The 27,352-nt window shown below is 42.5% G+C and overlaps 1 protein-coding gene across 1 annotated transcript; it reads right to left on the bottom strand.

Annotated features, from left to right (window-relative positions):
• Nucleotides 1-8,536: 8,536 nt before the first annotated feature.
• POLR1D (RNA polymerase I and III subunit D) lies at nucleotides 8,537-27,248 on the bottom strand. Its single transcript, XM_042868111.1, has 3 exons — nucleotides 27,134-27,248; nucleotides 18,726-18,800; nucleotides 8,537-9,922 (listed from the first exon to the last, which is right to left on the bottom strand). The coding sequence occupies exons 1-3, from the start codon at nucleotides 27,157-27,159 to the stop codon at nucleotides 9,637-9,639; spliced, it is 387 nt and encodes a 128-aa protein (XP_042724045.1). The 5' UTR covers nucleotides 27,160-27,248; the 3' UTR covers nucleotides 8,537-9,636.
• Nucleotides 27,249-27,352: the final 104 nt, after the last annotated feature.

The following is a 27,352-nucleotide window of genomic DNA, read 5'->3' as shown; positions in this document are numbered from 1 at the left end:
AAAAGGTGAAGATTAATACTCATCATAGAGGGCAGCTTTGAAATAACGCCTTCTGTTTTATGATGTTGCCCCACAACATCAGAAGCAGATGTTGGTGGTACAGCAGTAGAGGTTGAACCTTCCCATCAGTATTGCCATGTGACAGATGACAGCAGAGAGGCAGTCTGACAGAATAGAGTCTGACATGGAAATGTGTATGGAGTAAAGGTGTGGCATTGAATTCCACCATGCAGAAAAGATGGCACCCACTGACATTCATTGGCACTTGCTGAATGGTTATGGAGATCAAACCGTGGATGTGAGCACGGTGAGGTGATGGATGGTGCATTTTAGCAGTGGTGACTGTGAAAAACAAACCACATTCTTGATGGCTGTGCACAGCTATCTCACCACAAAATGAAGAGTATCTCAATCAGCTCATCCACGTGAACCAGCAGATTATGACCAGGATGCTGTGTACAGAGCTGAACATTCAGTTTCAATTTGGAAATGGTGGTGGCAATATTGGAATATTGCAAAATTTGCACCAGATAGATCCCACACATTCTCACATAGGATCAGGAAGAACACACTATGCAAGTTTGTCAGCACCTACTGAACCAGTAGGAGACTGAAGGTGACAGTTTTCTGGACCACACCATGAGCGGTGACCAGATGTGGTGTCATCACCATGAGCCAGAGTCAAAACATCATTCCATGGAGGGGTGATATGTGAATTCCTCATCAAAGAAAAAGTTCCAGGTGCAGCCCTCAGCAGGTAAAGTTATCTCCACTCTTATGGGATAGGAAAGGGCTGATCCTTCCGGATTTCCTGGAGCCCAGACAAACCATCAACTCTGTCTGCCACATTGCAACGCTAACTAAGCTGAAGGCTAGGACTTCCAGAATCAGGTCAGAAAAGAGGTCAGTCTTTCTCTTGCAACATGATAAACCAGGTCCCATGCCAGTCTGGATACCATGGAGCACATTGTCATTCTTGGCTGGACTGTCCTACCACACCCACTGATAATCCAAATTTGATGCCTTCTGACTTCCATCTGTTTGGGCCAATGAAAGATAGACTGCACGGGTAATAGTTTTGTAGCAACTATACACAGCAGGTGTGAAACAGTGCATCATCTCTGCTAGTGAAGATTTTTGTGACTGCAGCATGCAGGCTCTTGTTCATCACTGGCAAAAATGCACAGATAATGGTGATGACTATATTAAAAAACAGAATTTGCACAACGAAGTAGTGTGATTGCGCTCTTTGTAGCTGTTGTAGTTTCCGTGGAAATAAATAGGAGGCATTACTTTCAGAGCAACATCTGTATTTACATACAGTGGAATCAGCCCCATTGTTATCAGTACAGGTTTTGGCAACAAAAAACCATCACAATATAATAGTGTAGCACTAGGATTCTTGGAGGCATTCCCATCTCCTTGGAGATACTAGAAAGCTTCAACTCTATGCTTAAAGTCTACGGGTTTGTGCTGATGTAAGATGGGAATCCTGATCAAGTCCCACGGTTCCGAAATAAGAATATTTTTAAAGGTCAGTCAAATACAGCAATGCATGAAAAAATGCTCTTGTAGAAAGTTTCACATGCATGCCATGCCATGCCATAAATAACGTTATTTACAAACAAACTCACATTTCCTTTTTTTCATGTGCAACTTAATGTTTAAGTTTTACTGGCCCAAGAAATTCAGAACATTTTGTCAGTGTGGCTGCTTCCACCCTGCAAACATGGCTCAGGTTTGGTGGGACCCTCCCCTCTCCTGTGAGTCACAGCTCACTGGCCAGCACTGGGCTCTGGGTCTGCACCTTGCCCTTCTTTCAGCACATGGATTGGGATGGTAGCTGTGTGCATTTGTCCTCACAAATAGGTTAGAAACAAGATCTAGAGGGTGGGGATCTTTGCCAGAGTGATGTAATATGTCTTTTATATGAATTCCCAGATCTGCTCTGGAGGAACAGCTCCATGCAGCTTCATTGCTCCTGCTTGGGAAGGATGCTCAGGAACACAGGAGAGAGGAGGAAGCAGCCTGTGCACTATCCATGGCATTTTTGCAGCCGGATCCGGCCCAGGAAGGGTTAAGGGCTTTGCGGTGAGGTGGGACAAACTTCACTTTCCCCCAGTTCTGTGGTGAGCAGCGATTGTTTTGACACCTGCACGATGTGAGGGATGGCATGGGCTCCTTTGTGGCACATAATGGCACATCTTCATTATTGTTCTAATACTCTTAAGAAAGATCCCTAATCTTTCTGCGGTGCCAATGACTGTAACAATGCTGGGACGTTTTATTTTCTGCTTGCTCTCTCTTTCCCTTAACCCGCTATTGTTGCCATAGCCACGATGGTGTGGTACTGCTGGTTTGGGGAAGTTTCTGTACTGTACCGCTCTGAGCTTATTGTTTAAATCTTTATTATTCAACTGTTCTGAAGATTTACATTTTTAATGGCTCATTTATGTAATCCCATAAATAAAGTAGCAGAAAAGCATCCCACACAAATGAGTGAATTGGGGTTTGAAAAAAGCTGCTGAAGCAGGTCACCCAGGGTCTCAGCTGCGGGGCCTTGATTGGTATCAGCGATATAGCCACTGTGGCAATGGACTTAAGACCACCCAGTCAGCTCCAAAATGGTGCATTACCAAGGAATAGTGGAATGGTGCTATAGTTCAATCTCCCCTATTTATCAGGGAGCAGAGTTCTGCCGCAAAAACCATTTCAGCCCCAGACTCATTTACCTTATTGCTTTGACAGCTGCACCTCTCCCGCAGCAAAGTTTGGATGATTAGCTTTGCCCTGCTAGCAGCTGATGTAGATAGTTTTTTCTTTTTTTTTTTTTTCTTAACCAGTATATTCCTGGGGCTGATAAATTCCCTCTAAAGAGGCTGTGAATTCAAGCACCTGCCTGAAGAATTTGTTTTATAAACCAAGTGCTGGGATGGAGAAATGTCCGAACAATTTGCTTCTGCATCTCCCTCCCTGTGCACAAATTCTTAGCAAACTGTGAGTCCTCCATGAGGGCCAACACAGTTCTAGCTGGAGCTGTAGTGATGGAACATGGGAAGAAAGATAGCTTGCATCAGTTCTCACCCCAAAATCACGTTTTTAGTTTCTAACTCAGAGTGGCCTCATAGCCCCTGTGCATCTATGCCATAAGGCATAGCTTCCTCTTGCTCGGGAGGACAGGGAGGAGCATGGGGTTGATGCCTCACATCCAGCACCCTGACATGAGCTCGTTGAGGTGTCTGACAGGAGAGACCCACCTTGTTGGTCCAGCACTGTGGTTCATTGATGCCAGCACTAATGAGATCAGAATAATTATAATAAAGTACTGGTGGTGTGCATTTATTTATATGTCAGTGTAGAATATAGGGAGGTAAGGGCAAACTGGATGATACCATCTTGGGTGAAGAAGTGAGGAGATGCTTCCAGGTTTGAACTCAGTCTGCACCTTGCCCACCCCACACAGACAGACAGACAGACAGACAGACAGACTGGCTGGCTCCCACCAGTCTCTATGTCACTCATCTTAAGCAGGGACATGGCCCTGCGTAGGCAATGTCCCCACAGCGGAGGGTCCCCACCCGGCTGCCCCACCACCGGACCATGTCACAGCCACCATGCCCACACGCAAGGAATGAACATTTTCAGTGCAAAGGCCCCGTTCTGCCCGGCTGCATGGCACAGAGTCAAAGGAAGCTGCTCAGAGAAGGAGAGGGAGAGGAGACAAAGGCGGGAGAGCAGCAGCCGGCCGGAGGAACAGTGGGGATGCCGGTAATTGGGCTGCCTGCGCTCAGCTTTCGCCAGGCCCGCAGGTTTGTTGTTCCCAGGCTGCAGCTAGGGCTGAAAGAGAGGTGAAATTGTTAAAGATCTCAACCTAGAGGAGTGTAAAAAGGGAGGGAGAGGGAGGGGGGAAAGAAGTTGGCGGCGGCTGGAAGTGAGGGTGTTGTGGGGGATGTCTCCTCTGTGTCAAGGACAGGGATGGCTGGGAAATGATTTTCATCAGGCAGAGACAAATGGAGTTTGGGTAAAATTCATCCATGTGGATCTTCATTATTGGTTTAACGCGTGTTAAAGCTAGAGGGGATCCTACCAGGCAGAAAATACTAGGTCTTGCTATGGAAAGGTGAAGCTGTACTTCTTCAGCCCCCTTCTCGTTCAGCAGTGGGTGCAGCGATCGCGGTCCAACAGAGTGGCTGCAGAGGCAGAGCTGGGTGCCTTTGGGCACAGGACTCTGTGTCAGGACTTGCCCCAGGCAGGTGCAGGCAGGAGCCACACATCACAGCAGCTACATGCAAGGGTACAGGGTTGCATTGCTCTCCTTTAGCTTAACACTGTGCTGTGGCCACTACACAGCATCTGGGAAGGCCAGCAGAGATTGATTATGCCAACCACTTTGCTTGCCTTCCTTTTGGCTTTTGCTATTACACAGGTGTCTGCTAACAGGAGGTAGGAAGAAAACATTAAATATGAATATAATATCCAGAATCAAGATAAAGCAATAGTACATACAGAGCTTTGGTTTTCTTCATATGTTGTGCTCCTCTCCTATATTCTTCTTACCATGAGCGGTGTTGCTGCTATTCCTTATGAATCAATTGCTGGCATTTTCCTCTGTCTGAGACATTTTGAATGTCTCATCCCTTGTGAGATGATATGAAAGACACAGGCAGTTCCCCTCCAGAAGAAGCTGAGAATTCAGATGACACAGGGTATCAAGCAGAATGCCAATCCACATTTCCCAAAAGCAGACTTTCTTTGTTTTTACCCTATTAATTTTCAGCTGTATGTATTACTGCTCCTTTAGCAATTCCTGCAGCATTTCCCATCTCTGTCCATGAGGACAGGAAAGCACAGGAGACCACACAGACCAAGACACATATGGCAGGAGGTGAATGTCAGAATCAGCTATTGAATGCCCAGGTTTGTGCTCTTGTCTTAAAGCTGGTAAATATAAATGATTGCCTCTGCACAGATCTGCTGCACAGAACAAGAACTGAGTGGGACGTGATACCTCGGGTTCTTCCCACCTGAAGCAGAATGAGCAGGTAGATGAGAGAGAGCAGCAGGAGCAGTGCTACTTTTTTCTCTTCTAGCAGGGGTCTCTGGGGCTTTCTTGTTGTATTATCAGCTTCAAGTCCAATTAAACCTTGTTAACATTGGTTTTCTGATGTGGTCCAGAAGCCTTTTCTCATTCAGACCATCAAAGGTAGCACTGCCTTTACTTTCTGGGAAAGTTTTGATTACGTTTTACTACAATACTCCTCGGCAACACTTGAGATTACCAGCGTCATTAACAACACGGTGATACAATTTTCTCACAGCATTCCTTAGTATCTACACCTGTGCATTCTTACACTTCAAATTCCCATTTACAACAAAGAAAGTCAGCCCAGAACCCATCCTGATTGTTGCCTGAGCTGTGGTGGCCCTGCCTGGCTTGCCCACATCCACAATCAACTCCTGGGTCTGGAGGAACCCAGATGTGGGACATGGCAATATCAGCAAGTTGACACCATCTGCAGAGCAGCTGAGAGGACCAAAGATGGGTGAGAAATACAGTGTAGAATGTTTATGATCCTACAAAATCTTTTATCTAAGGTACGAATATACCCACACACAAGAAATCTGTAGACTAGAGACCCTACAGGGGGCTGAACCCCTCTCCAGTGTATCAGACTGCTGCCCACACTTGTTTGTCATCAGCTCCATGCATGGCTTTTGGAGCTATCTCAGTGTACAACATGCAGGATGCTATCAGAGTAACGTGTAACTTACACTGCTCCTTAGCTTTAAGTATTTGGCTTGACATTCTAGTCACGCACACACACAAATATTTGTATGTTCCTTAAATTCCTTATGAAAGTCTTTTTTTGTTGCATATAGGTGGAAATTCAATGCTTTCCATTTGGATATAGATACAGTCTTCCAGAAGCATCTTATAAGGTACAGGGTAATGTCCTGACAGTTATTAAAACTGTATTTATATCTATAAATCTATATCTATAAATTAAAAACAATGCAGTATCTACAGTGCTGATTTGAGACACTGAGAGGCTGCTAGATATTTGACATAAAAGTGCTTGTGTTTTTTCCCTAACACTACTCTACCTAGAAAACTAAAAATGACTGTGTATAAATATATAATTCACAACTTTCACAGATCTTTTTTACTTAATTGGAACCACGTCCTCTTTAACATTTATTGTTGACAATTTCCTACTGACAGTCAATAAAACAAGGACTGTATATTAATGCAGAAAAGAGTTTCATTCATAGAGCATGAGCTACAACAGGATTATTTGCAAGAGCAAAGATCACTCACATGAATAAAGATTTGGTGGATCAGTTACTCTACTGATAAAATGAATGAAATCCTTCTCCAAACACCATCCAAATATGTTTTCTTGCCACTTACTGAAGCGAGTTTACTTCTGTGTTGTCCCAGCTTAATTAACTGAAAACACATAATTATTAATGAGAACTCTGATAGGGCAGAAGTGGAAACATGCTTCTTGGTGATGAGCTTGCAGCCGAAACACAAGAAACAGTTCTGTTTGTGCAGGAAAAGCAACCCCCTCCTGCTACATTATCCCATTGATCTAAAATCATTTACATCTCCTTTGTTAACTAGTTGTCAGTCGAAATTCTGTAATCGCTCAGGGACGCCATTACAGGTGCACCTCAAGAGATCTTCTGTGAACATCCTATTTTTGCCTCTCAGTTTTGTACACTGTATATCCTAGGCTTTTATTGCACATTCTCGCCTGTCATGATTCATCACAAATAATTCAAGCTGGTTTTACAAAAGGGAAGAGGCTGTACAATGAGCAGAGGAAGTGTGCGTTATGCTGCCCGTTTAGTCAAAACTAATTAAAGAACTTCGTAAAAACCAACCATAAGGTATTTTCTCCTCCTCTTTTACATTTGTAATTAATGCTTTGTGATTAATAGTCAGTGTTGGCGTGGTGAAAATCACATTTTGGAAAACTTCTGTCCAAGATAATAATGAAGTCTGATTAAACAGCTCTTGTAACTATGGCAAGAGCAATACCCTCACCTGAATAAACTTTGTTATCTGTACAATACACACTGAGACTAAACAAATACAACATTAAGAGCTTACAGATAAACAAGAAACTCCTTTGAAGTATTTACTGCAGCAACATTAACTTAAAGCACTGGGCCGCAATGCACTGCTATGGGAAGCTGACTGTAAGAGACAAAGAATAAACTTTATTTTATTAAGAACTAAACACTTCTAGAGGAAACAAGTGTTCAGTTAGAGAAGTCTGTAACAGGTTTTGAAAAGCCATGTTCAGCTTCAACCTTTAGCCTTTAAATCCTATCTTCAACATACTTCATAAAAGTGATGGTGCTGGCACATATTATGAGCAGACAGTTGATACAAACCTGGCTTCATATATCAATTTTGATTTTCAAAACGTGATGAGAAGATGAAGGTTTTCCTTAAGAAAGTTAAGAAGCAGCACAGTTTTTGTTTCCTGTATGTACTTTTGGAAAAGGAAGCACTGTTATATGGGGTAAACCTACGAAAGATTAACTCTTTGCAGATGTTCTCTAAGTGAGAAGAAAATAGCACTGCATTAGAAACTACCTCCACAAATGAAGACAGACATTTTTCAGCTATCTAATTTGGGTTATGTCCCATGGAAGCACAGCCTATCAACAATCCAGGTTAATTTTGAATGAGTAATTTCCCTACCTTGAAAGTCCAGTTTACATTGATGCAGAATTAACAGCAGACCTACACTAAATGGGTATACAAAGGCTCACACATGGAAGGCTCTGAGGAAACCATGTTACCACCATTAGCCTGACTGGCAAAAGTTGATAGAAATTTGTCCTGCAGGACATCCTCGGACTGAATGCTGAGCAGTGGGGAAAGGAACTTGCTGCTGCATAGCCAAACATACCCAGCACTGGCATTGCAGCAGAGGCTGGTTGGAATTGTAGGTGCTGCCCTTCAGAAGAAATTGCGGAGACAAAAAGCAATGTCCAGAAAATAAGGACTACAAACAACACCTGTAAATTTAAAGCAAAGATAATCCTTTGTTCTTCAAAGACACTACTTTTTCTTTGGTCCCACTTAAGTCATTAGAAATTTTCTGAGGTGGTGAGATTTCTCCTGTAGCACTGCAGTTCTATATTTTCCTCTGGGAAATATAGGAAAATAGCTATATTCAAATTCAAAAGCACCCCACATCCTTGGATGCACTGACCCTGGCAGCAGCAGCTGGCCTCAGGACCCGTTTAACTACCTTCCCATTATTCAGAAGAGTCATTCTCAGCTGGTACATCAAAATTCAGACACGGTAAATGTCCACGTTGGGTTCCCCATCTCCTAGTGAAACACGATCCTTCCAAGAGGGACAGGTATGCACAGCAAGACAAGGTATAGATGTGCCTATAGGTGGCACTCTTGTCCTGACACAACACTGAAGGACCACCAAGTGTCAGCGCTCATTTCTCTCAGTCGACAGAGGCCCAATTCAATTAAGAAACTTACAAACACCATAAATATCACGAAGCACTTTTAATGAACAATTGAAATTTTATTGTCAACACACTCGGAAACCAAAACCTATGTTCAAAACAAACATACTTCTGAGAACATCCAAAATACAAAATATTTCACACAGAAGTTTGTTACTGGAAAACAAACAAAAAAGGACATGGAATATGCTGATGTATATTGTACATGCTCAAAGTCACAAGCTTAAGAACTGTACTACAAAAGAATTGCCATACAGTTTTGGAAAGTGAGCATTTGATTGTTTTTAAACATCTCTGCATTTCTAGTTCTACACTTTTACTTGGAAACTTCTTAGCAGTGGACAGAGACATGATCATTTTGTCTTCAAGGTTTGTTTTGAAAGCACCATGACAACACACTGTTCAAACTACTTCCTTACACCGGGAAGTCTAAACAGAGACAATTATTGCATTTATGGCTTTTTAGGGGTAACATTCATTATTATCAATGATAGGTTTGTGAATATACAACACACAAGACCAGTATTTTGTAGTAGTCTTTCCTGGAAAGCAAAACTAGTGTTGCCCACTTAAAATCTGTTCTTTTTATACTGTCTAAAGAAACCAAACTCCCATATTCTATACAAAACGTACGTGCTTGGCCAGGCATTGACCGATTTTCCTTTCTTCCAGATACTATAAAGCTAAATTAATCTAAACAAGCAAAACTTCTCAATTGGTTAAGCAGCAAAGAAGTTCTGCTAACTTTATACTATAGATAGACTTAAGCTTAATTTAAATTTATTTCCAAAAGGATAATATGACTAAATAAATTGTATCAGACAGTGACACACATATTATGCTCCATTACCAAGACCCTAAGCTTAGCCAGAAAGGGAGAGAGGAAGGGAGCAAAGGGAAGGGAATGTCTGTTCTCAGAGAACTGAAAGATTTATGCTGCACTTCACTTTTCTCTTAAAGGTCCCGAAGAAAGATTTTATAAAGCTACCTCTAACTATTTCTCACACAAGAAACCAGTTCAAAAACCTATTCTGAACAGAATCTCATTCTGAAAAGACCTAAACATCCCTGCAGTCTGATGTCTAATGACATTCTTGGCTTGTAACAACACATATTCACCTCTCTTCATCGTTTGCTAGATCGCTTTTCATACTTATCCTTTGTGTGCTGGCTCCTGCTTCGGTGCCTAGGGGGAGAGTAGCTGACTCTCCTTCTGGACTGAAAGCTGGGTGTGTATGGGTGAATTCTGTGTTTCTTTGGTTTTTCTTCTTTCCTGCTTTTGTTTGGCTCTGGCTCCTTGCTGACTTCCTTTTGCTCACGTTCTTGGTCTTGTTCTTTCTGAGACGGTAATGTGTTTTTGATGGTATTAATAAGAAATCTTTTGTTTGCACCAGCAAGAGGACATTTCAACCTGAAAGACATATAAAAGCAATCAAAAGACAAGATAAAAACATCCTGAGACAAAACAGAGTTTAACTTCAATAACTTTAAGACACGTTCGTATTTTGGCTTTCCTTGCATGCCACCTAGTGTAAACTCTCAGTACAGAAGGATACACTCAAGGTTGTCTCCCTTCTTCCTTTACCTTATTTTGTAGAATAAAGGTTATTTTACTTCAATGCTATGAAAATCCATGATTTTCACAAGGCAGCAGGAAGCAGATGGGGCAGTGCTCATGTTTACCACACTGCTTGTAAGGTGACAATATATTTGTTTGTCAGTGCTTAACTTAGCTATTCAGGAATCAAATATTTAGTAACATTCTAAGTCAAATGAGAATGTTTTACAAGACTATAATGCTGACTGTAGTAGATGAAATAAAATATTGAAATATCTGAAATATTTAGAAAGTAAAAGAAACATCTGCATGAAGAACCCAAATAACTTTAGGAATCAAACACATAAAGGAGGCATGCAAATTTTAACCTACATTAGCAACCATCAAACAAAATATTTTATTTCTTTTTTTTTGAATAGAAAAGACATGTAGTCAATTATTTCCCATTGTTTCCAACTTTTTTTTTTCCTCATTGCACATAATTTATTACCTGTTTTAGTAAACACATACTCTATACTGCATTTATCTTCCTGGTATCAGTTCTACACTACTTATTCCCAATTTTTCATCTCTTAGAGAATGGAATGAAAACAATACAGCTTTGAATATGCCTTTGAACTGGACACTGTATTTATTTTAGATCTGCCTATTAAGCACTACTTGTTCTTGCCCTCAAAGAACTTAGAGCCATTTTAGAACTATGCATTAAACAACCAAATTGTTTCATTTCTGCTATATGTTTCTTGACATTTTGACATCATGGTTAGTTTAGAGCCTTGTAGATTTTATCCATATAAATCTACATTATTTTCATAGAGTAAAAAAATGCCTTGGATTGGAAAGGACCTGAAAGATCATCTAGTTCCAACAGATGGGCAGGGCTGCCACCCACCAGCTCAGGCTGCCCAGGGCCCCATCCAGCCTGGCCTTCAGCACCTCCAGGTACCCACAGCACTCTGGGCAGTTTGTGCCAGTGCCTCACCACCCTCTGAGTAAAGGATTTCCCCTCAACATCTAATCTAAATCTCCCCTTGCTTAGTGTAAAAGCTGCTCCCCATTGCCCTATCATTTTCTGCCCATGCTAAATGTTGGCCTTCCTCCTGATTATAAGCTCCTTTCAAGTACTGCAAGTCCACGGTGAGGTCAAATCTAGCTTAAAGAAAAATAATAATTAAGATGCTTTGTGTAGATGTTCTGTAAACCAAGGAGACAGTCATTATGTATTAGGTGTATTACTGAGTGCAAGTACACAGCTAATATTTATCAGTAGAAGAGTGTTTCCATTTCAAGCTACGTCAGCTAAGAACATGGCAAACAAAAATGCCATGCTACGCAAACACCGGCCAACATTCAAGTCCTCTGTATGTCTTATGCCAGCACTGAACTGTTGTATCTCAATGCTTCCTACCGAGAAGCTTTCTCTTGGGTGCATTAAGGTACAAATTATTTTACATTTGTCTCTTTCCTCTTCCTTTTCTTAAAAGCCAATGTACTGATTAAGCACTAACATATATAGCACCAGAATGAGATAGTCTGCCCTAAATAAATCCATTTTGCTGAAGTATTTATTTCTTTTTGGCACTAGGAGTGCTGCCTGAGCTATACTAAGAATGAAAACTGATGAGAAACGCAGGAATTCAGGGTCAGTTAAGAGATGCCATTAATTCACTATCACAGTGATAAAGAACGAGCCCCTGGGTTTTCATGGAGCAGCAGTAAGTCATGGCACTGAAGAGAAACATCAGTTTCACTGACCTCAGACTTTAACAAAACGTACTCTGCCATTAAGTCTTGAAAATAAATGAGATTATGGCATATGAGAAACACTACACATGCACACTCATAAGTCCAAAACGTTTACATATATATACGCCATGTACATAATGATGAAAATTCAAAAAGAACTGTATTATTAACTCACTCATGTCCTTTACAGCATTTCTGAAGGTAAGAAAATTGTAGAATACTTCTATTAGCACACTCCTGAAGACAAGCCTTTGGCTTGCTGCACTTCTGTTCCTGCAGTGCTCAATGCAACAGCTTTGCCCTCCATGTAAATTAGGAAGTATCGGGAAGAAAGCGCAGCCTATGCATGGTGGATCACAATCTCCTGGCTATGAACTGTGCCACAGAACAAACTGCAAAAGCTTCGAATAAGTAAATGAAGGCGTTAAAAGAGCATTAAGGTGCCAAACTCAAGCTTGCCTGAAGCAGAACTGCAGGCATGACCATGAACGCACACTATAATTTTAAAGCAATCTAGTTCACAAAACAGACTCAGTTTTGCAGCAAAGCATTCACTCAGTGTAACAGTTTACCTGCTGTATTTACACAAAGAATCCCATCTCCCTCCAAAGACAAGTCTTACATCCCCCCAGATTTCTCTGCTATGCAGTGATGAAATGGCAACTTCACAGTTTAAGCAAGAAAAAGAGACACAAACCATCTTTGCATACATACATCAATTTTTACTCTCCCTTTTGATGTTTTCAGTCAACTTCTATTTAATAATCATCTTACTTTTCAGCCAATGCCTGCCATCAAGTTTAGCACAGTAGTTCAGTACACAAGTGTACATTATGGCTTCTTTTCAGTAAAACTCACTAATGCTGCTTAAGATGCTGAAGTACACTGCCAGTCTCCCTTCTGCTGTGTAACAGAACATGTCAAACAGGCTTGGCACAGTCAGCCTCAGTATACAGATCATCAGATCTTTCAAGGAAACAGTTTTTTGTGCATGAACTTAGAGAAACATTACTACCACTTCCAAATTACCATGGAAAATACAGTATTTAAAAGAATAATGACTGAAGGCACAAAAAGCAGCTGGAGGTTGTTCTACCAGAGCAGTTTTCCAAAGCAAGTAATCTAGGCTGCTGTGCTTTCACAAGGGATCTCACAAAAGAGGCTGCCTGGAACCACACTGCAAACTCTTACATACGGTCTTGGCACCTGGCAGGACTTTGCATGGGAACCTGTGCTCTGGTTATAACAGTTTAAAATACTTATGTCACAGTGTTCATCTGTGCCTCATTCCTTCACATCTTCATATTCAATGAAAAAGATGCTGTGGAATCACATCGCAGTGTTCCTGCATAATGACACAACACTCATTCAAAGACAAGATGTAACATAGTGTATCTCCGTTCCTATGCCCTCAAATCTTTCTTATCCTTATTATTTCACATTCTGCAATGTTTCTGGCCAATTGATTTGGTATTGGTTGGGCAGAAAACTATATATAGGCATGAAACTAATCTCAGAAGTACTCTGCAAGAAAGAGAGCTAAAAATAATTTAATGCTTCCAACATTTATCTACTTGTTACAATTTCATCTGCTCTGACAACGCAGAGCTGAACAAGCCATCCCAAAATATCCTGTTTTCCATATCTTATTTTAGGAAGTCAGTTCAGCCTTAATTCACTTGATGCCAGGATCCTTGAAGAACAGGTCCATACACCAGAAGAAAAAGAAATTAAAATTAGTCTCCAGAATGTGTCCCCATAGTCACTTTTGCAGTATTTTGACTGACATTCTCAAAGTGGAAAAAGCCCTTAAAATGAGACCTAACTCCACTGCTGTTAGGAAGCTTATGAATTACATACATAGCATTGACAAAACCTGTAAGAAAATCTGAGCTTATAGCTTGATTCTACCTGAAGACACACAATGCAAATCCCCAGATATAGCATTGTAAGATACCCTGTCTGTGTCAATCATCTTCTGATGAATCAAGAATATCTGCATGCATCAGCACAGGTTGGGGTCTGACCCGCTGAAAAGGAGTTCTGCAGAGAAGGACCTGGGTGTTCTGTTGGGCAGCAGGTTGGCCATGAGCCAGCAGTGTGGCCCTTTGGCCAAGAAGGCAAATGGGATCCTGGGGTGCGTTACAAACAGTGTGGCCAGCAGGTGTAGGGAGGTGGTTCTCCTCCTCCGCACTGCCATGGTGAGGCCACATCAGGAGTGCTGTGTCCAGTTCTGGGCTCCCAGTTCAAGACAGAAAACTTCTAGAGAGAATCCAGTGGAGGGTCACAAAGATGACTGGAGCCTTGGAGCGTCTTCCATACGAGGAAAGGTTGAGAGACTTGGGGCAGTTCAGCATGGAGAAGATAAGACCGAGAAAGGATCTCATTAATGCTTACAAATATTAAAGGACCAGAGTTAAATGGATGGGGCCAAGCTCTTCTCAGTGGTGTGCAGTGACACAAGGGGAAATGGGCAGAGACTGGAACACAAGAAGCTTCATATGAACAGAAGAAAGATCAACTTTACTTCAGAGGCGACGGAGCAGAGAAATAAGCTGCAGACAGAGTCTGTGGAGCCTCCTACTCCGGAAATATTCAAAATCCAGCTGGATGCTTTCCTGTGCAATCCAGGGAGCTTGCTTTAGCATGGGGTTGGACTACATGATTTCCAGAGGTCCCTTCCAACCTCTACAACTTTGTAATACATTTATCTATTTCAAGTGTTCCAACTCTATTTGTCCCTAACTTCCCATCTTGGATCCAGCTGGTTCTTCAAGCATTAACTTCCAGACAGCTGCTCTAATGTCTTTTCTCATCTCAAAAATCACATAATCCTAACAGCATCACAGAAAGTTAAGTTACCTACTCTTCATCTTCACATGAAAATCTTCAGAAGAGGATCCTCCTTTCCCCTACACATTTTCTTTCCTGTGATTAGGTCCACTCATGTTTGAACCAGACACATCAGCAGCAGGTTCTACAGCATCACAAGAATCACTGTGGCCAGAAAGCACATATGAATGGATGACTGAAAGAACTAGTAATAATGTAGTGCTAAGAGCAAGAATCTTTAGAACATCCAAGGAACAAGTCAATGCTCAAGAGTCAGTAACATAAAAGCAACAAACAACATCTAATATTTCTTGAACAAATCTTTCATGGACCTACACACCAGCAATCTTAAGTAAAGTGTGGTGCCAATCAGCTAGATCTCTTAACCGAGAGCTCATGCAGCCCATGTTGTGGCAGTTTAAGGCCAGCAGATACCCTAGCACCAGCACTACTTTCTTACTTCCTCTCCTCAACAGGACAGGAGGAGAAAATGTGATGAAAAAGCTCACAGGTTCAGACAAGGACACCAGTAAAACAAACTCAGTGTAAGGGAAATTAATTTATTGGCAATCAATAACAAACAAGAGTAGTGAGAACAAAAAGGAAACTACAACCACCTTCCTCCCATCCACCCTCCCCTACCTCCTCCCACCAAAAAGCACAGGGGAATGGGGCAGCAGTCAGTCCCTAATGCTCGCCTATGCTGCTCCTTCATGGTCACTCTGCCTCCACTCCAAGTAGGGTCCCTTCTGCAGGATGCCATCCTTCTGATCCTGCATGGGATTCCCATAGGTTGCAGCTCTTCCAGCACAGCTCCAACACGGCTCTGTATCACAGAGCCTATCATTTCAGGAACACACTGCTCCAGCATGGGGCCCCACGAGTGGCACATCTCTTGGAACTCCTCCTCTGACATTGGGCAGCTGCTGAGTTCTGCTCACAGAGGCCACTCTCAGAGTCCCCTCACCTCATTCCACCAAAATCTTGCCATGTAAACCCAATACACATATCCACTAGTGTCAAGTAACTCTTCTGCATAAAGCTTTTGCTCAGTGTCAGTGCCCATCTCCGTGTTGGGACAAGCCTCCCCTCTAACAGGACCTAAATCACATAGGTTGCAGCATCTACCCACACTATCCACAGAAAACTTGTGAGGCAACCTAACAGAGACAAAACATTCTCAAACTGGAAGTAATAACCAGCAACACTGTCCTATATTTTGAAGGCTGAACTGTTGTCTTGGAGCTGGGCTGAAGGACAACCACTTCACACATCTTTCTCCTGACTGTCAGCTACACTATGTCTGAGCTTGAATCGCAAGCATCAAAACAGCAACTGACTATCCACATCATATGAGGAGACTACAAAAAGCTAGGTAGGGATACCTGGGGATCTTCTTTAAGCACTGTACTTGAGCTGTGGAGAATTAATCACTGTGAACAGTAATGGAGCAGTTGTATAGATCTGAAAGCAGTCCCAAAGCAGTGTTCAGAGGCTTGCTGGCTAAGGTTTTGCTTCCAGCAACACCCACCAGGAGACTCTATTCCTTTGTAATGGTATGCACAACAGTTTTCTGTGAACAGCACCTTGACACACACTTCCCTTTATTAACTAATTCCTGTCAAATATCACTGACATATAATTCCCTATATCCAACAGCTGCTGAAAACAACATAAACTGGAATCTGTGAAGTATGAGCAGCAGCTGCATTTGCTTCTCCTCATCCAAAGAAAAGATGGCAAAACCAATCTTCTTTCCATAGGTCCAGTTACTTTCACTGTCCAGTGCCTATGCAGGATTGATGGCCTTATGGTAGATCTTTCCAGGGGTTCTACATTGCTCCTCCAAGACTCCCATGACAAAAGACTGAGGTAATCCCAAGGTCTTTGTGTGTGAACCACACCTGTAATCATTTTGAGTTTGGCAAAGAAGGGAGGATTTGTGTTCTACCCATCAAGACTGTGCTTTAATCAAGTTGGTGATGATCTCATCTGTTTGCTTCTACCAGTTTATGCTTTCCTGGATTTGGTCTTTTAACATATATTTTCATGTTCACTTCATTTAGCATCCACAAAGCTCAGAACAGCAGCTATATTCTTTTCAGTAGTTTACAGTTGCAAGTGTATACATCAGTACTGGATGTAATCCCTGAAGCCCTTTGGGATTTACTGTTTAATGATGTTTACATATGATGGTATTTTGCTGCACTGCAATGCTCAGCTTAGTACAGTCTCCAAAGATTTTTCTCTCTTTGAGAGAATTGTCATATGCAAAAATATCACCTGTCAATGCAGAATATCCTGAGCTGCAGGCTGTTAGAAGCTGGAACTGCATACTGAGGATGTACTGCTATTTTCTCATATAATTCTTATCCCATTTCCTAGACCCTAATTATTGGTCACTGACGGAGACAGGACAATGCAGAGATGGATCCCTCATTTCAGTCACTAAAGTACAGCTATTCTTACATTTCTCCACAGTTAAAAAGATCCTTACTTCAACAATCTCAGGTTATCACTGTGCCAAACGTCATGTCAATAGCTCTCCTCTTTCTGAAGCCTTTGTGGCAATCCTCTTCTCCTACGTCTTGAGCACAACTCTGGCCCAACAAACTGCTACTCCAAAGAACAGGGCACCCTCTGCTATGCCTCTGGGCATCGGGTGTTTGTAAGCCACATGTTAACCCCCGTGCCAATAACCATAGCTGTGTGGGACCTCTGCTCTCACACAGACAAGGAATAAGAAATAGCCAGGAGTAGAGGCCCACGCACACTCCAGGAAGATATTCCAGGCTGCACAAACTGTAGCAAAGTCAGGGAGGGATGCCAGAGTATCTTCCAGAAGAAATCCTCCACATCTGGAATTAACTTGCAAATGTTTGGGTGCATACAACACTTTATAGCGCTAATTATCTGCAATAGGTTTACCTGGTAAATTGGCAAAGCTCACAGAGGACAAGTGCGTTAGAAAAACTGTAGCCACTCTGGGGGATTAAATCAATTTAATTATTCTCCTATAAAGGGTGTAAATTGCATCCCTAGCAGAAATATTGGGTGAAATACACACACACAAAATTTGTCTAGAAAACATAAAGGATTGTCTTTTTTGAGCAAGACAATTTTCATCTCTTCAGAGCTGCTAAAACAAACATAGCTAACAAATCAGCCAAGAAATTCACAACCAGCACAGGCTTATCTTGCAGTGCTGTTGGTAGAGGAAGCCAGACCCTATCTACAAATGAGTTTACCACACTCAATTGGTGTATTGCTTGTGTGAACATCCCTAGATCCAACAGCCAGCCTCTTATCAAAGTCAGATACATTATTTTAAGATGAATGACTCTTTTCACCATGTTATTTTTTCTTTCATTGCAATTATATTCATTATATTCCATTATAATCTACCTGTAAAACCTGAAATATTGCACTGGAGATCTACCATCATATTTCACGTTGGATTTAAATACTGATACCTTTTTCCCCACTTGCTATACAACTTAGCCTCAGCGTTATAGATTTTTTTAGTACTTATAAAAAAAGGTCTCCTTCCAAAAGCCAGGTTATAGATTCAGTTCATTTTTTAGCTGAAATTTATACATGGATTCTCTGCTAGAGGAAATTATTTATTATTATTTATTATTTTTATTGTTTGAGGCTAAGGCTTCTTTTTCTGTGCTATCAATGTTTTTAATTTAAGCAGGATCCAACCAAGTAACATATGGCCAGTATGAAAGTAACATATATATATAGATATATTCATATATATAAAGACTCATAGAGTTCAGATCTAAACTTCACAACATAATTCAATCTATGGTAGTAAGGCAATACCACTCCAGATGCGACACCCAGCTCTCCAATTACTTTGCCTTCAACACATTCAGCCAAGCAATTTTATGCTGGCAGAATTTTCTTCGGCTTCTTTATTATTGGGGCTCTAATTTTGCCCAGACAAATTAATACCTGGGTGAAGAAAATATTTAAACATGATGCAAATTAAAACACAAAGACTTCTGTCACCCATTAAATACAAAATCTATTTTGGCATCAGTCATTCACTTCCTTTGGCACAACTTACCAGCCCATCGCTCCCATTGTTTCAGCTCTGGTTCTCCCACGTTTTGCTTCCTTCAGTAACTCTTCCACAGCCTTCCTAAACACGAGGAGAAGAGGAGTTACCACTTGAGGAAAACAAGAACTTACTACTTCACACACTTACGTAAATAAAGTGGAAAGCTTTTTTGTTTAATTCATTACAGGGAAGAAAAAGGAAATGCTGGAAACACAACAACTGCAACGTTGATTTCAATTCAAGAGTAGAAATAAAGTGCATGGAACTGGTACACTACTCTAAAAAGCACAGTCCCCAAGGTTTTTGGGAACACTCTCCCCTGCTGTCAACTTTGTTTCTTCCTCAAGTCCTCCAAGCATAGCAGATCTGTTTCAAACCCAATTAGACGACACCAGCAAAATACCAAGCAGCCAGCTGACATATTTCTACCAGTTGTTAAACTGTACCAGTTGTGGTTCAGTGGTGGAAGAAAGGAGCTCGTCTCTGCTTATTAACAGCTGCCATTCAAAAAGGCCTTTACATTACCCTGATCTTCCAGTACAAACCAGCCAGATTAACACTAAAGCAATTAAATAACCATGCTCACTTAAAAAGTCATTGGAGAATGCAACTTACTCAAGTTGTAGCTAATTCCTGCAGTGTCAATCTTTTCAGTTTTCTTTACACGTTAATTTCAATTTCAAATAAAACTTTAATAACTGTTTGACATTACATGGTTGAAGTTAATGGGAAAGCCAATAAGGAGATAAAATGAGTCATTTATTTCATAAATTGGATGCATAAGCTAACAGTTGGGTTAGTTAACTGTAAGCAATATAGATGCCACCCAGTGAGAACTGTTAGACAGAATAGGAGAGCTATGCACCTGGCTATAACTCACAGCATGAAGCTAAGCATCAGCAGCACTGATATGGGTAGGACTGAAGGCTCAAGGAATTAAAAGCAGGAGGTAACTGAGAGGGTATGTACTGCTCAGCTCTCCCAGCTGTAGTGTGGCAGGATGGCCGCTGGCATCAAGGCAACCAAGAGCATCAGCATTCACCTAGTGCAAGAAAAGAAAGGTGCGAGTTCTTGAGCCTTCAACTCAAGGTGCAAAGAATCCATGCCCTATCACGATGTTACGGCACTCGCAGCATCCTAGGATTCTGCTGCTTTGCTGTAACAGATTACAAAAAAGAAAAAACCCTGAGTATAATTTCTGATGTCAAGCCAAAACGGAGATTAGACAATTCAAGGCTCATCATCCAACAGAAGCAGCAGAGCCAAGACAAAAAGCAAGCAGCTTCTATGGCAGGTCTACGTGAGGAAATATTGCAGGGCTTTAAACATCTAACACAGTTGTTTGTTACCATTTAGGTTACTGAAGTCTGCACAGAAAACACAAAAGCTCTTAGCTTTAATTGCATACACTGTACGTGAATGAAATAAAATGCATAGGAATTAAAACTAAATAGTAACGCATTTCCTTCAGTACCTAACAAAAAAACTTGATGCAGCCACACAGCAGTCAGTCAAAGTCTATCCCTCTTCAATTTGCTATGGTCCTAACATAAATTTTCCCAGCTCGATTCATTAGGACTGGTTGGTGACATTTTATATGTACACACGTTTTCTTCTGTATTGCTTTTGGTCATGTTTTGCTTTTTCCTGGTAAGAGAAAACAAACTGGTGCTAAATGGGTACAGAGTAATATGCACCAAGATACAGCCACTCTTTGTACAGCTACCTGTGCAGAACCGCAAGCAGAGCTGTCAAATTTTACACTTAAGCAATCTGTCATTGAAGTATTTCCTGACTTCAGAGCAATTTACAGCAAGTACCATTTTAACTGAAGATTTCTAAACAAACTTCTGGAATCTGCCATCGATCCTCAAAGAGCATAGAAATAATCCTTGACCAACCTATCTGTCTGAATAGTCCTTCATTTGAAGGGGAAACAATTCCATCCAAAAAAAGAGATCTATGCCAGGCAGATACACAGATACTCACAGACTACAACTTGCATTTGAAGGGTTTGCAAAATAAAGAGCCCACAGAAACAACAGCAGGGAAATGCACCAAGAATTGTTGTGTAATTTGTCCATTCACTCATCTATCAATGGCACATTGGCTTAAGGTCTCTCACAGAATTGCCTCCAAGGTTATCAGTATGATCTGAGCAGCAGCTATGCTTGGGGTACTTCAAGTCCATTTTTAAGCACATATTTCACCACAACAACATTCAGCACATCTGCTCACTCAAGGAAATGGAGTATCAGCACAGTAAGCTGTTGTGTCAGAGTTATTTGCACCTAGATGCAGCACTGCCCTCTCAACCTAGCCAGGTACAGCGGCATTCCCAGGTGAGAGCAGAGAGACGTGGCACCGCAATGCCCCAATACTGCAAGAACTGTAAGAAACGCAGGCTCAGCCACCAAAACGTAGCAGATGTCACACACTTTGTGAAGTCAAGGCAAAATGCATTTTTCTCTCCAGACTTAGAATTTACCACCTGAGCAGCATGAACTGGCTCAGAGGGAGCACAGCAGGAGCACGCGGCCTCTGAAAGCCTGTCCTGAGCCTTCAAACAGAAGCACCAGACAAAGGGCAGGAAAGAGGAAAAAAGCTCCTCACTGTTACTACTGTAGCTGCCAGATGTGATTGTAAGAAATCTGTATAGCTGTCAGATTAAAAGCCTCTCTATCTGCCATTATTTTATTTAAAAAATCATAAACCAAAGCATTTCAGCCATAAAACAGTAATAAAACACACACATAAATATTTTACACAGCTGCAGTTCAACTTTAGTGGAAACATCAGAGTAAACTAATATGGTGACATCAATTCTATTAACTTGGGTAGGAATTATAAGGCATATGAGATAATACTTTGCAATGTTTATATCACAGATCAGACTGACTTGGCATCTGCCTCAGCAACCTGAAGTCAACATCTTCAGCTGCAACAGAAGTTATGGCATAATACTGCCTTTTACTATTATTATTATGCCTAATCACTGCATCTTTACAAAGACCTTCTGATGTGCACAGACCAAGGGAAAAAATGCTCAGATCATCTTTGAAATGATGTGATTCCACTCACTGAACCCACATTCTCTGCATAAGTAAGTTAAAAGCTATGCAAACAGGGTTTTTACTTTGCTTTTAAAGGCCTCTTGGGACTCAGCATTCCTTGCCATCTTCATTTTTACAGTGTGGTTACAACTGAAGCATTCCTGCAGCCAGCAGATTCAGCTCCAAGCACACAGCTTTCACATGAGAAGAAAATAAAGGGATGGAAATCAGGAGTGGAAAACGAAAGGCAGGAGCATATTAAAGAGCACAGTAATCATTCTGGCACCTTTCATAGCAAGGATAGCAAGCACTACTTTGAACTTGTGGCAGTTCTTCTTGAGCAATCACATTTTGCTAAACAATACAGTAGCGTGAGAGTGAAGGTGTACAAATGCTTTATATCTTCATGAGTATTGTCCAAGATCTCTTTACATTTCTGAAGGATGAGACTTTGTCATCTATATTCCAAGGCCACAGGCAAAGCTTCCACCTCACAAACTCTAACAATTTGCATTATAAAGTGCACATGTCCTAAGAATGGGAGAATATTAAGCTTCAAAGTCAGGCAAAATTACATCTGTTTTCTATTCTTCATTCAGGGACTGGGCTTCATCATTCTTCTGAAAAAGCAAACTTATAAACTGAAATAAGAACTATAGCTACAGGCGATGAAAACACCACATAACTAGAGACCATCAAATGCTTTTAATTATAGACAAAACTGTAAGGGGAAAATACATCATGCTAGGTTCAACAGCCTGGGAGAGCCTCACAGCTCTGTGCCCCAAATCCAACTTGCAAAGTTGAAAATCTGTGCCCAGCAGGCACATACATACACTGCAGGCATGTGGGTCCCTTTCTCACTGCAGTGGCTACCATCCAGTGTCACCCACTCCAGCCTCCCCAGGTGCTGGCAGCAACCCACCAGCTCTTGGTTCCAACACGGCTGCTGGCACCACACACACAACGTCCCTCCAACCCTGCTCTGACTCCAGGTACTGCACTCACAGCCCCATAGAACAGATTCCTCAACCAGGAAAGGGCTGGAAAGGAATTTCAGGCAGGACAGACTGTGCTGTTCAAGCATAGGGCATGACCAAGCACGTGTAACTACCAGCAGCCTGTTCACAGGTGACCAGTCCTTTTTATTCCCTTACTCATTTATTTTTCCACTCCTCCCTGAATCACTTATATCAACCCCTTTCCCTAACTTTGGTTTCTTCCCTAAATATCCCATAATAAGCCTTGTGCAACCTTGAAATGCTCCTTCTCACCATCTCACAACATGTCCCATATCCCAGACAGCAACATCCTTCAGTCCCAAAGATGCTGCAGCACCGAGTCACTGCAATGGGACACCAGGAAGGAGATGCTCATCTTTCCAGTCTTGGCCTTGGGTTCCTGGTGCCCTGCACTGCCTTGGGCCACTGGGAGCTGGTGGCACCAGGGGTAGGGGAGCTGGAGCAGAGCTGTGTATAAAGCCTCCTGCTGCTGTTAGGCCTCTGCAAGCACACAAGTTAACTAACCCTGCCATTGCTGCTTATGCCATTGTCTTATTGGAGATCTCAAAGAACTGCAACAGCAATGTATTTAGTGGAATTGCTTCACACCACGCAATCACTACTGAAACACACAGACATGCAAGCAGAAAGGCAATACTGGCATTCAACAGCTCCTGAAGTAAGAGAAGGGATATCTTACCACATGCAGCTCTACCAAAGACCCTCAGAGCATCACTGACTGCTTGCAGTCTATACCATAACCTGAAAGGGCAGGCTGCTTCGCTGCTGGACCCCCACATCACTGACTGCTCAGACCTACCTGCTGGACTCCTGGTCCTGGCAGAGAGCTGCAAGATCCAGAGAAAGCAACAGGGCTCTTTTTAAAATCAGTATACTCAAAATAGTGTTATGCTGACAATGTAACTTATTTCTGGTCGTGTGTAGGGCTGGAAACAGGAACAGATGTTGGGTGTTCTAATTATATCCAAGTAATTGTCACCCAGAACTTCAGTTAATCAAAGGTCTGAAGATAATGCTTTCTACAATGGAGGAATAGTAACGAAGGCCAGTGTTGTTCATAATGAACTCCTATGAGCTAGTTTGTCCTGTCTGCACACACTTATTGATGAAAAGAGATGCCAGAAAAGAAGCCTAAGCCAGAACACTCATAGCAAGGATAAAGAAATACACAGTACAAACACACATACAAATACACCCCAAAATTCTCAATGTAGAGCATCTCTGCCTTTGAAGATACACGGGGCATGCTGATGTTCTCATTTTTCACAGATCAAGATTGTAGCTCATTTAAATATTCTGTTTGTCAGCCTCATAAGTGCTATTTTCAGGACATTTCCATGCTGATGTTCTTGACAGCTCCATCTGAAACAATGATATCAGCTTGCAGACCAATTTCTGCCATGGGAGATACGGCACAAATGGGAAATAATGACCTAATTATGACATTTCTATTTTAAATGTTGAAAACAATACTAAGAAACGTCAGTTAATTTCTCCAAGGTGCAAAGCTTACTTATTAAGGAGTGTAATTAGGACATCTATGCAGCAAAATAGTAGGCTATCAATTCTCAACTCAACAAGAGGCCTCTTGTTACAAAACCCAGTAATGGTCTTTCTTGGAACTCAGAAGAGTATCTTCTTTAGGAAACACTTACAAGATGATGCTCCAAGCAGGCATAGTAGGCAATTCTAATAAGATTCTAAAATATTTATAGCTAGTGAGAGAAAGACTTCACTGTGGAACAATTTGGATACATGGTAAAATAAAATCTCTGCCTTTACACTGCCAGGGGAACCTCATTTTTTTTTTTTTTTTTTGTGCTTCCAACACAGAAACCAAGCACAAAGACCATTTAGGAAGGGGAAAAAAAAAGAGGTGGGGATATTTAGTAGAAATTAAGTAGCAAAAGCAAGTACACATGCTTGCAGCAGAAACAGACAGTTCCTGGTAGCTGATTTGTAAGGGTTTTCTTTACAGTACTGCCTATTGGGTCATATACCTTAACATCATCATTACACACAAACAGAATTTACGCCAGGATTACTTTGGGATCACAAGATACCTCTGGCTTACAGTCTGGATCTGCACTGACATACCAGAAAAGTTCAGAGGAAAAAACACCAGCTCAATTTTCCAACAAAGGTTATTGGGTGAAATGGGAAATAACTCAGTAAAACGCAGTGAACAGTAATACTTTACTGATTTTAAGACTACTTCATTTTTTAAATCCATAGTATGCAACAGCTGCACAGTAGCCTGCAGGTCAGCATTCCCCTTCTGCAGTGACTCCCACTTCTACTGATGTGAAGAAAGCCTCAGACACAAGATGAAGCATGAGTCAGACACACAAAAACAGGGCAGTAGGGACAGAACAGGACAAGCTGGATGAAGACTCTTCCTAAACAATTACAAACAAGTAGCAGAGTCTGCTTCTCTTAGCAGATTCCAGTCTGGAATGCTAGGAAACAAAATTCACTTCAGACCTGAAAAAACACATGCAAAAACAGTTACAGCTCTACAACACGGCCTCATGACCCCATCATTCTATGCCCATTTTCCAACACGCTGCCATGGAAAGAACAGTGGATCCCAAAGCAGTCTGAAGCAGGATGGAATTCCAGAAGGGGTTCCTAGAATAGAGGGGAGCCTGTTTTAACCACTATATGGGGACACAAGACCCCACCACAGCAGCAGCAGAAGGCAGGCAGCGCAGAGTCAAAGAATCACAGAATGGCTTGGGTTGGAAGGGATCTTTAATCCCATCTAGTTTAACCTCCCTGCCAAGGTCCAGCTGCCACCCACCAGCTCAGACTGGCTAGGGTCCCATCCAGCCTGGCCTTGAGCTCCTCAGGGATGGGGCACCAACAGTTCCTCTAGGCAGCCTATGCCAGTGCCTCATCACACTCTGAGTAAAGAATGTCCTCCTAACCTCTGACCTAAGTCTTTGCTCTTTTAGTTTAAAACTGCTCCCCACTGTCCTACCACTACCTGCCTGTGTAAGAAGTTGGTCTCCCTCCTGCTTATAAGCTCCCTTTAAGCACTGAAAGTACAAAATACTGTCTGCAAGCAAAAAGTGCTTGGAGTGGCACAAAAACAGCATTCATGCCTATATAAAAAGAAGCTTTAATATTTAAACTGATGATCTGAGTAAAGAAGTGCCTTACCAAGAATTAAAGGCTTCTTGGAAAGCATTACACTCTCTTGGCATCACATGTATCTAATTTCAAAAATGTGTCAGATCTAAGCAGAAAGAAGTGACTTAACATAGAATCACTTCCATTTGAAGAGACCCTTAAGGCCACCTGCTCCAATCCCCCTGAAATAAACAGGGACACCTAGCGCTATATTGGGTTGAACAGAGCCCTATCGAGCCTGGCCTTGAATGCTTCCAGGGACAGAGCATCCAGCACCTCTCAGAGCAACCTGCGCCAGTGCCTTACCACAGTGACTGTAAAAGAACTTCTTCCTTACATCCAGTCTATATGTCAGCTCTTTTACTTTGAAACCATGTCCCCTTGTCCTACTGCAACAGACTGCTAAAGTCTGTCCCCTTCTTTCTTACAGCCCTCCTTCAGATACTGAAAGGCCACTCTCAGGTCTCTCCACAGCCTTCTCTTCTCCAGGCTGAACAGCCCCAGCTCTCTCAGTCTGTCCTCACAGGGAGCTGTTCCATCCCTTGGATCATTTTTGTAGCCCTCGTCTGGATGCACTCCAACAGCTCCATGTCTCTCCTGTACTCAGGACTCCACATCTGCATGCAGTACTCCAGGTGTGGCCTCACCAGTGCAGAGCAGAGGGGCAGGATCACTCCCTTGGCCTGCTGGCCACGCTGCTTTGGATGCAGCCCAGGATACAGTTGGCTCTCTGGGTAGCAAAGGCAGCCATGTCCAGCTCATGTCCAGCTTGTCATCCAGCAGCACTCCCATGTCCTTTTTGTCAGGCCTTCCCACCAGCACTCTCAGATACATCCCTTAGAAGTTATGAGACAGAACCATGGGATCACCTCACTGTAACAGTTCCACACAGCTGTTTGCAAAAACCCCAACTTCTTTTCATTAACCAAATAACTTTAACCACCCATTTATAAGACCTTTCACTCTCGCCTCTAAGTAACACCAGAGGTACGCTTACAGGAACAATTACGCAGAGATGTACGCTATCGTCCAGCTCAAGAGCTCAAGGCTCAGGGCTCAGAGCAGCGCGCAGGCCGCTCACGCCGAGCCCTGCAGGCCAGGAGCCGACACCGGGCCGGGCCCGAGGCCCCGCAACCCCACAGCGCAGCCCAGCGCCAAGGAGAAGCCGCGGCCCGACCCTCTGCACAGTGCGGCCGCCCCTCACCTCTCCAGCTCCGGATCCTCCTCCATAGCGGACTGCTGCACGGCTTGTCACGCTGATGCCGGCGCCATTCCTGCTCTCAGCCCAGCTCCTCGGGGCGGAGCGAGCAGGCGCAGACGGCAGCGAGGATCAGGAGCAGAGGGGGCGGGGAGGGAGTGGAGGCGCGGCCGGGCGGGGCGGGGCGGGGCGGGGCGGGGCGGGGCGAGCCCCGGGGCCGCGGTG

Source organism: Lagopus leucura, unplaced genomic scaffold (assembly GCF_019238085.1).
Source record: "Lagopus leucura isolate 7727_CA_CO unplaced genomic scaffold, USGS_WTPT01 Super-Scaffold_100001, whole genome shotgun sequence".
NCBI classification, from domain to species: Eukaryota; Metazoa; Chordata; class Aves; order Galliformes; family Phasianidae; genus Lagopus; species Lagopus leucura.
Note: the sequence above shows the minus strand (reverse complement) of the source record. Positions and strands in the feature narration are given on the sequence as shown.

Bases quoted from the DNA above. Each gene is read 5' to 3' on its own strand.
- POLR1D (XM_042868111.1), bottom strand. From the start codon at position 27,159: ATGGAGGAGGATCCGGAGCTGGAGAG. The intron at 18,801-27,133 runs GTGAGGGGCGGC...CCTCGTGTTTAG, and splicing joins GAGGATCCGGAGCTGGAGAG to GAAGGCTGTGGAAGAGTTAC. The intron at 9,923-18,725 runs GTAAGTTGTGCC...TATGTCTTTCAG, and splicing joins ACAATGGGAGCGATGGGCTG to GTTGAAATGTCCTCTTGCTG.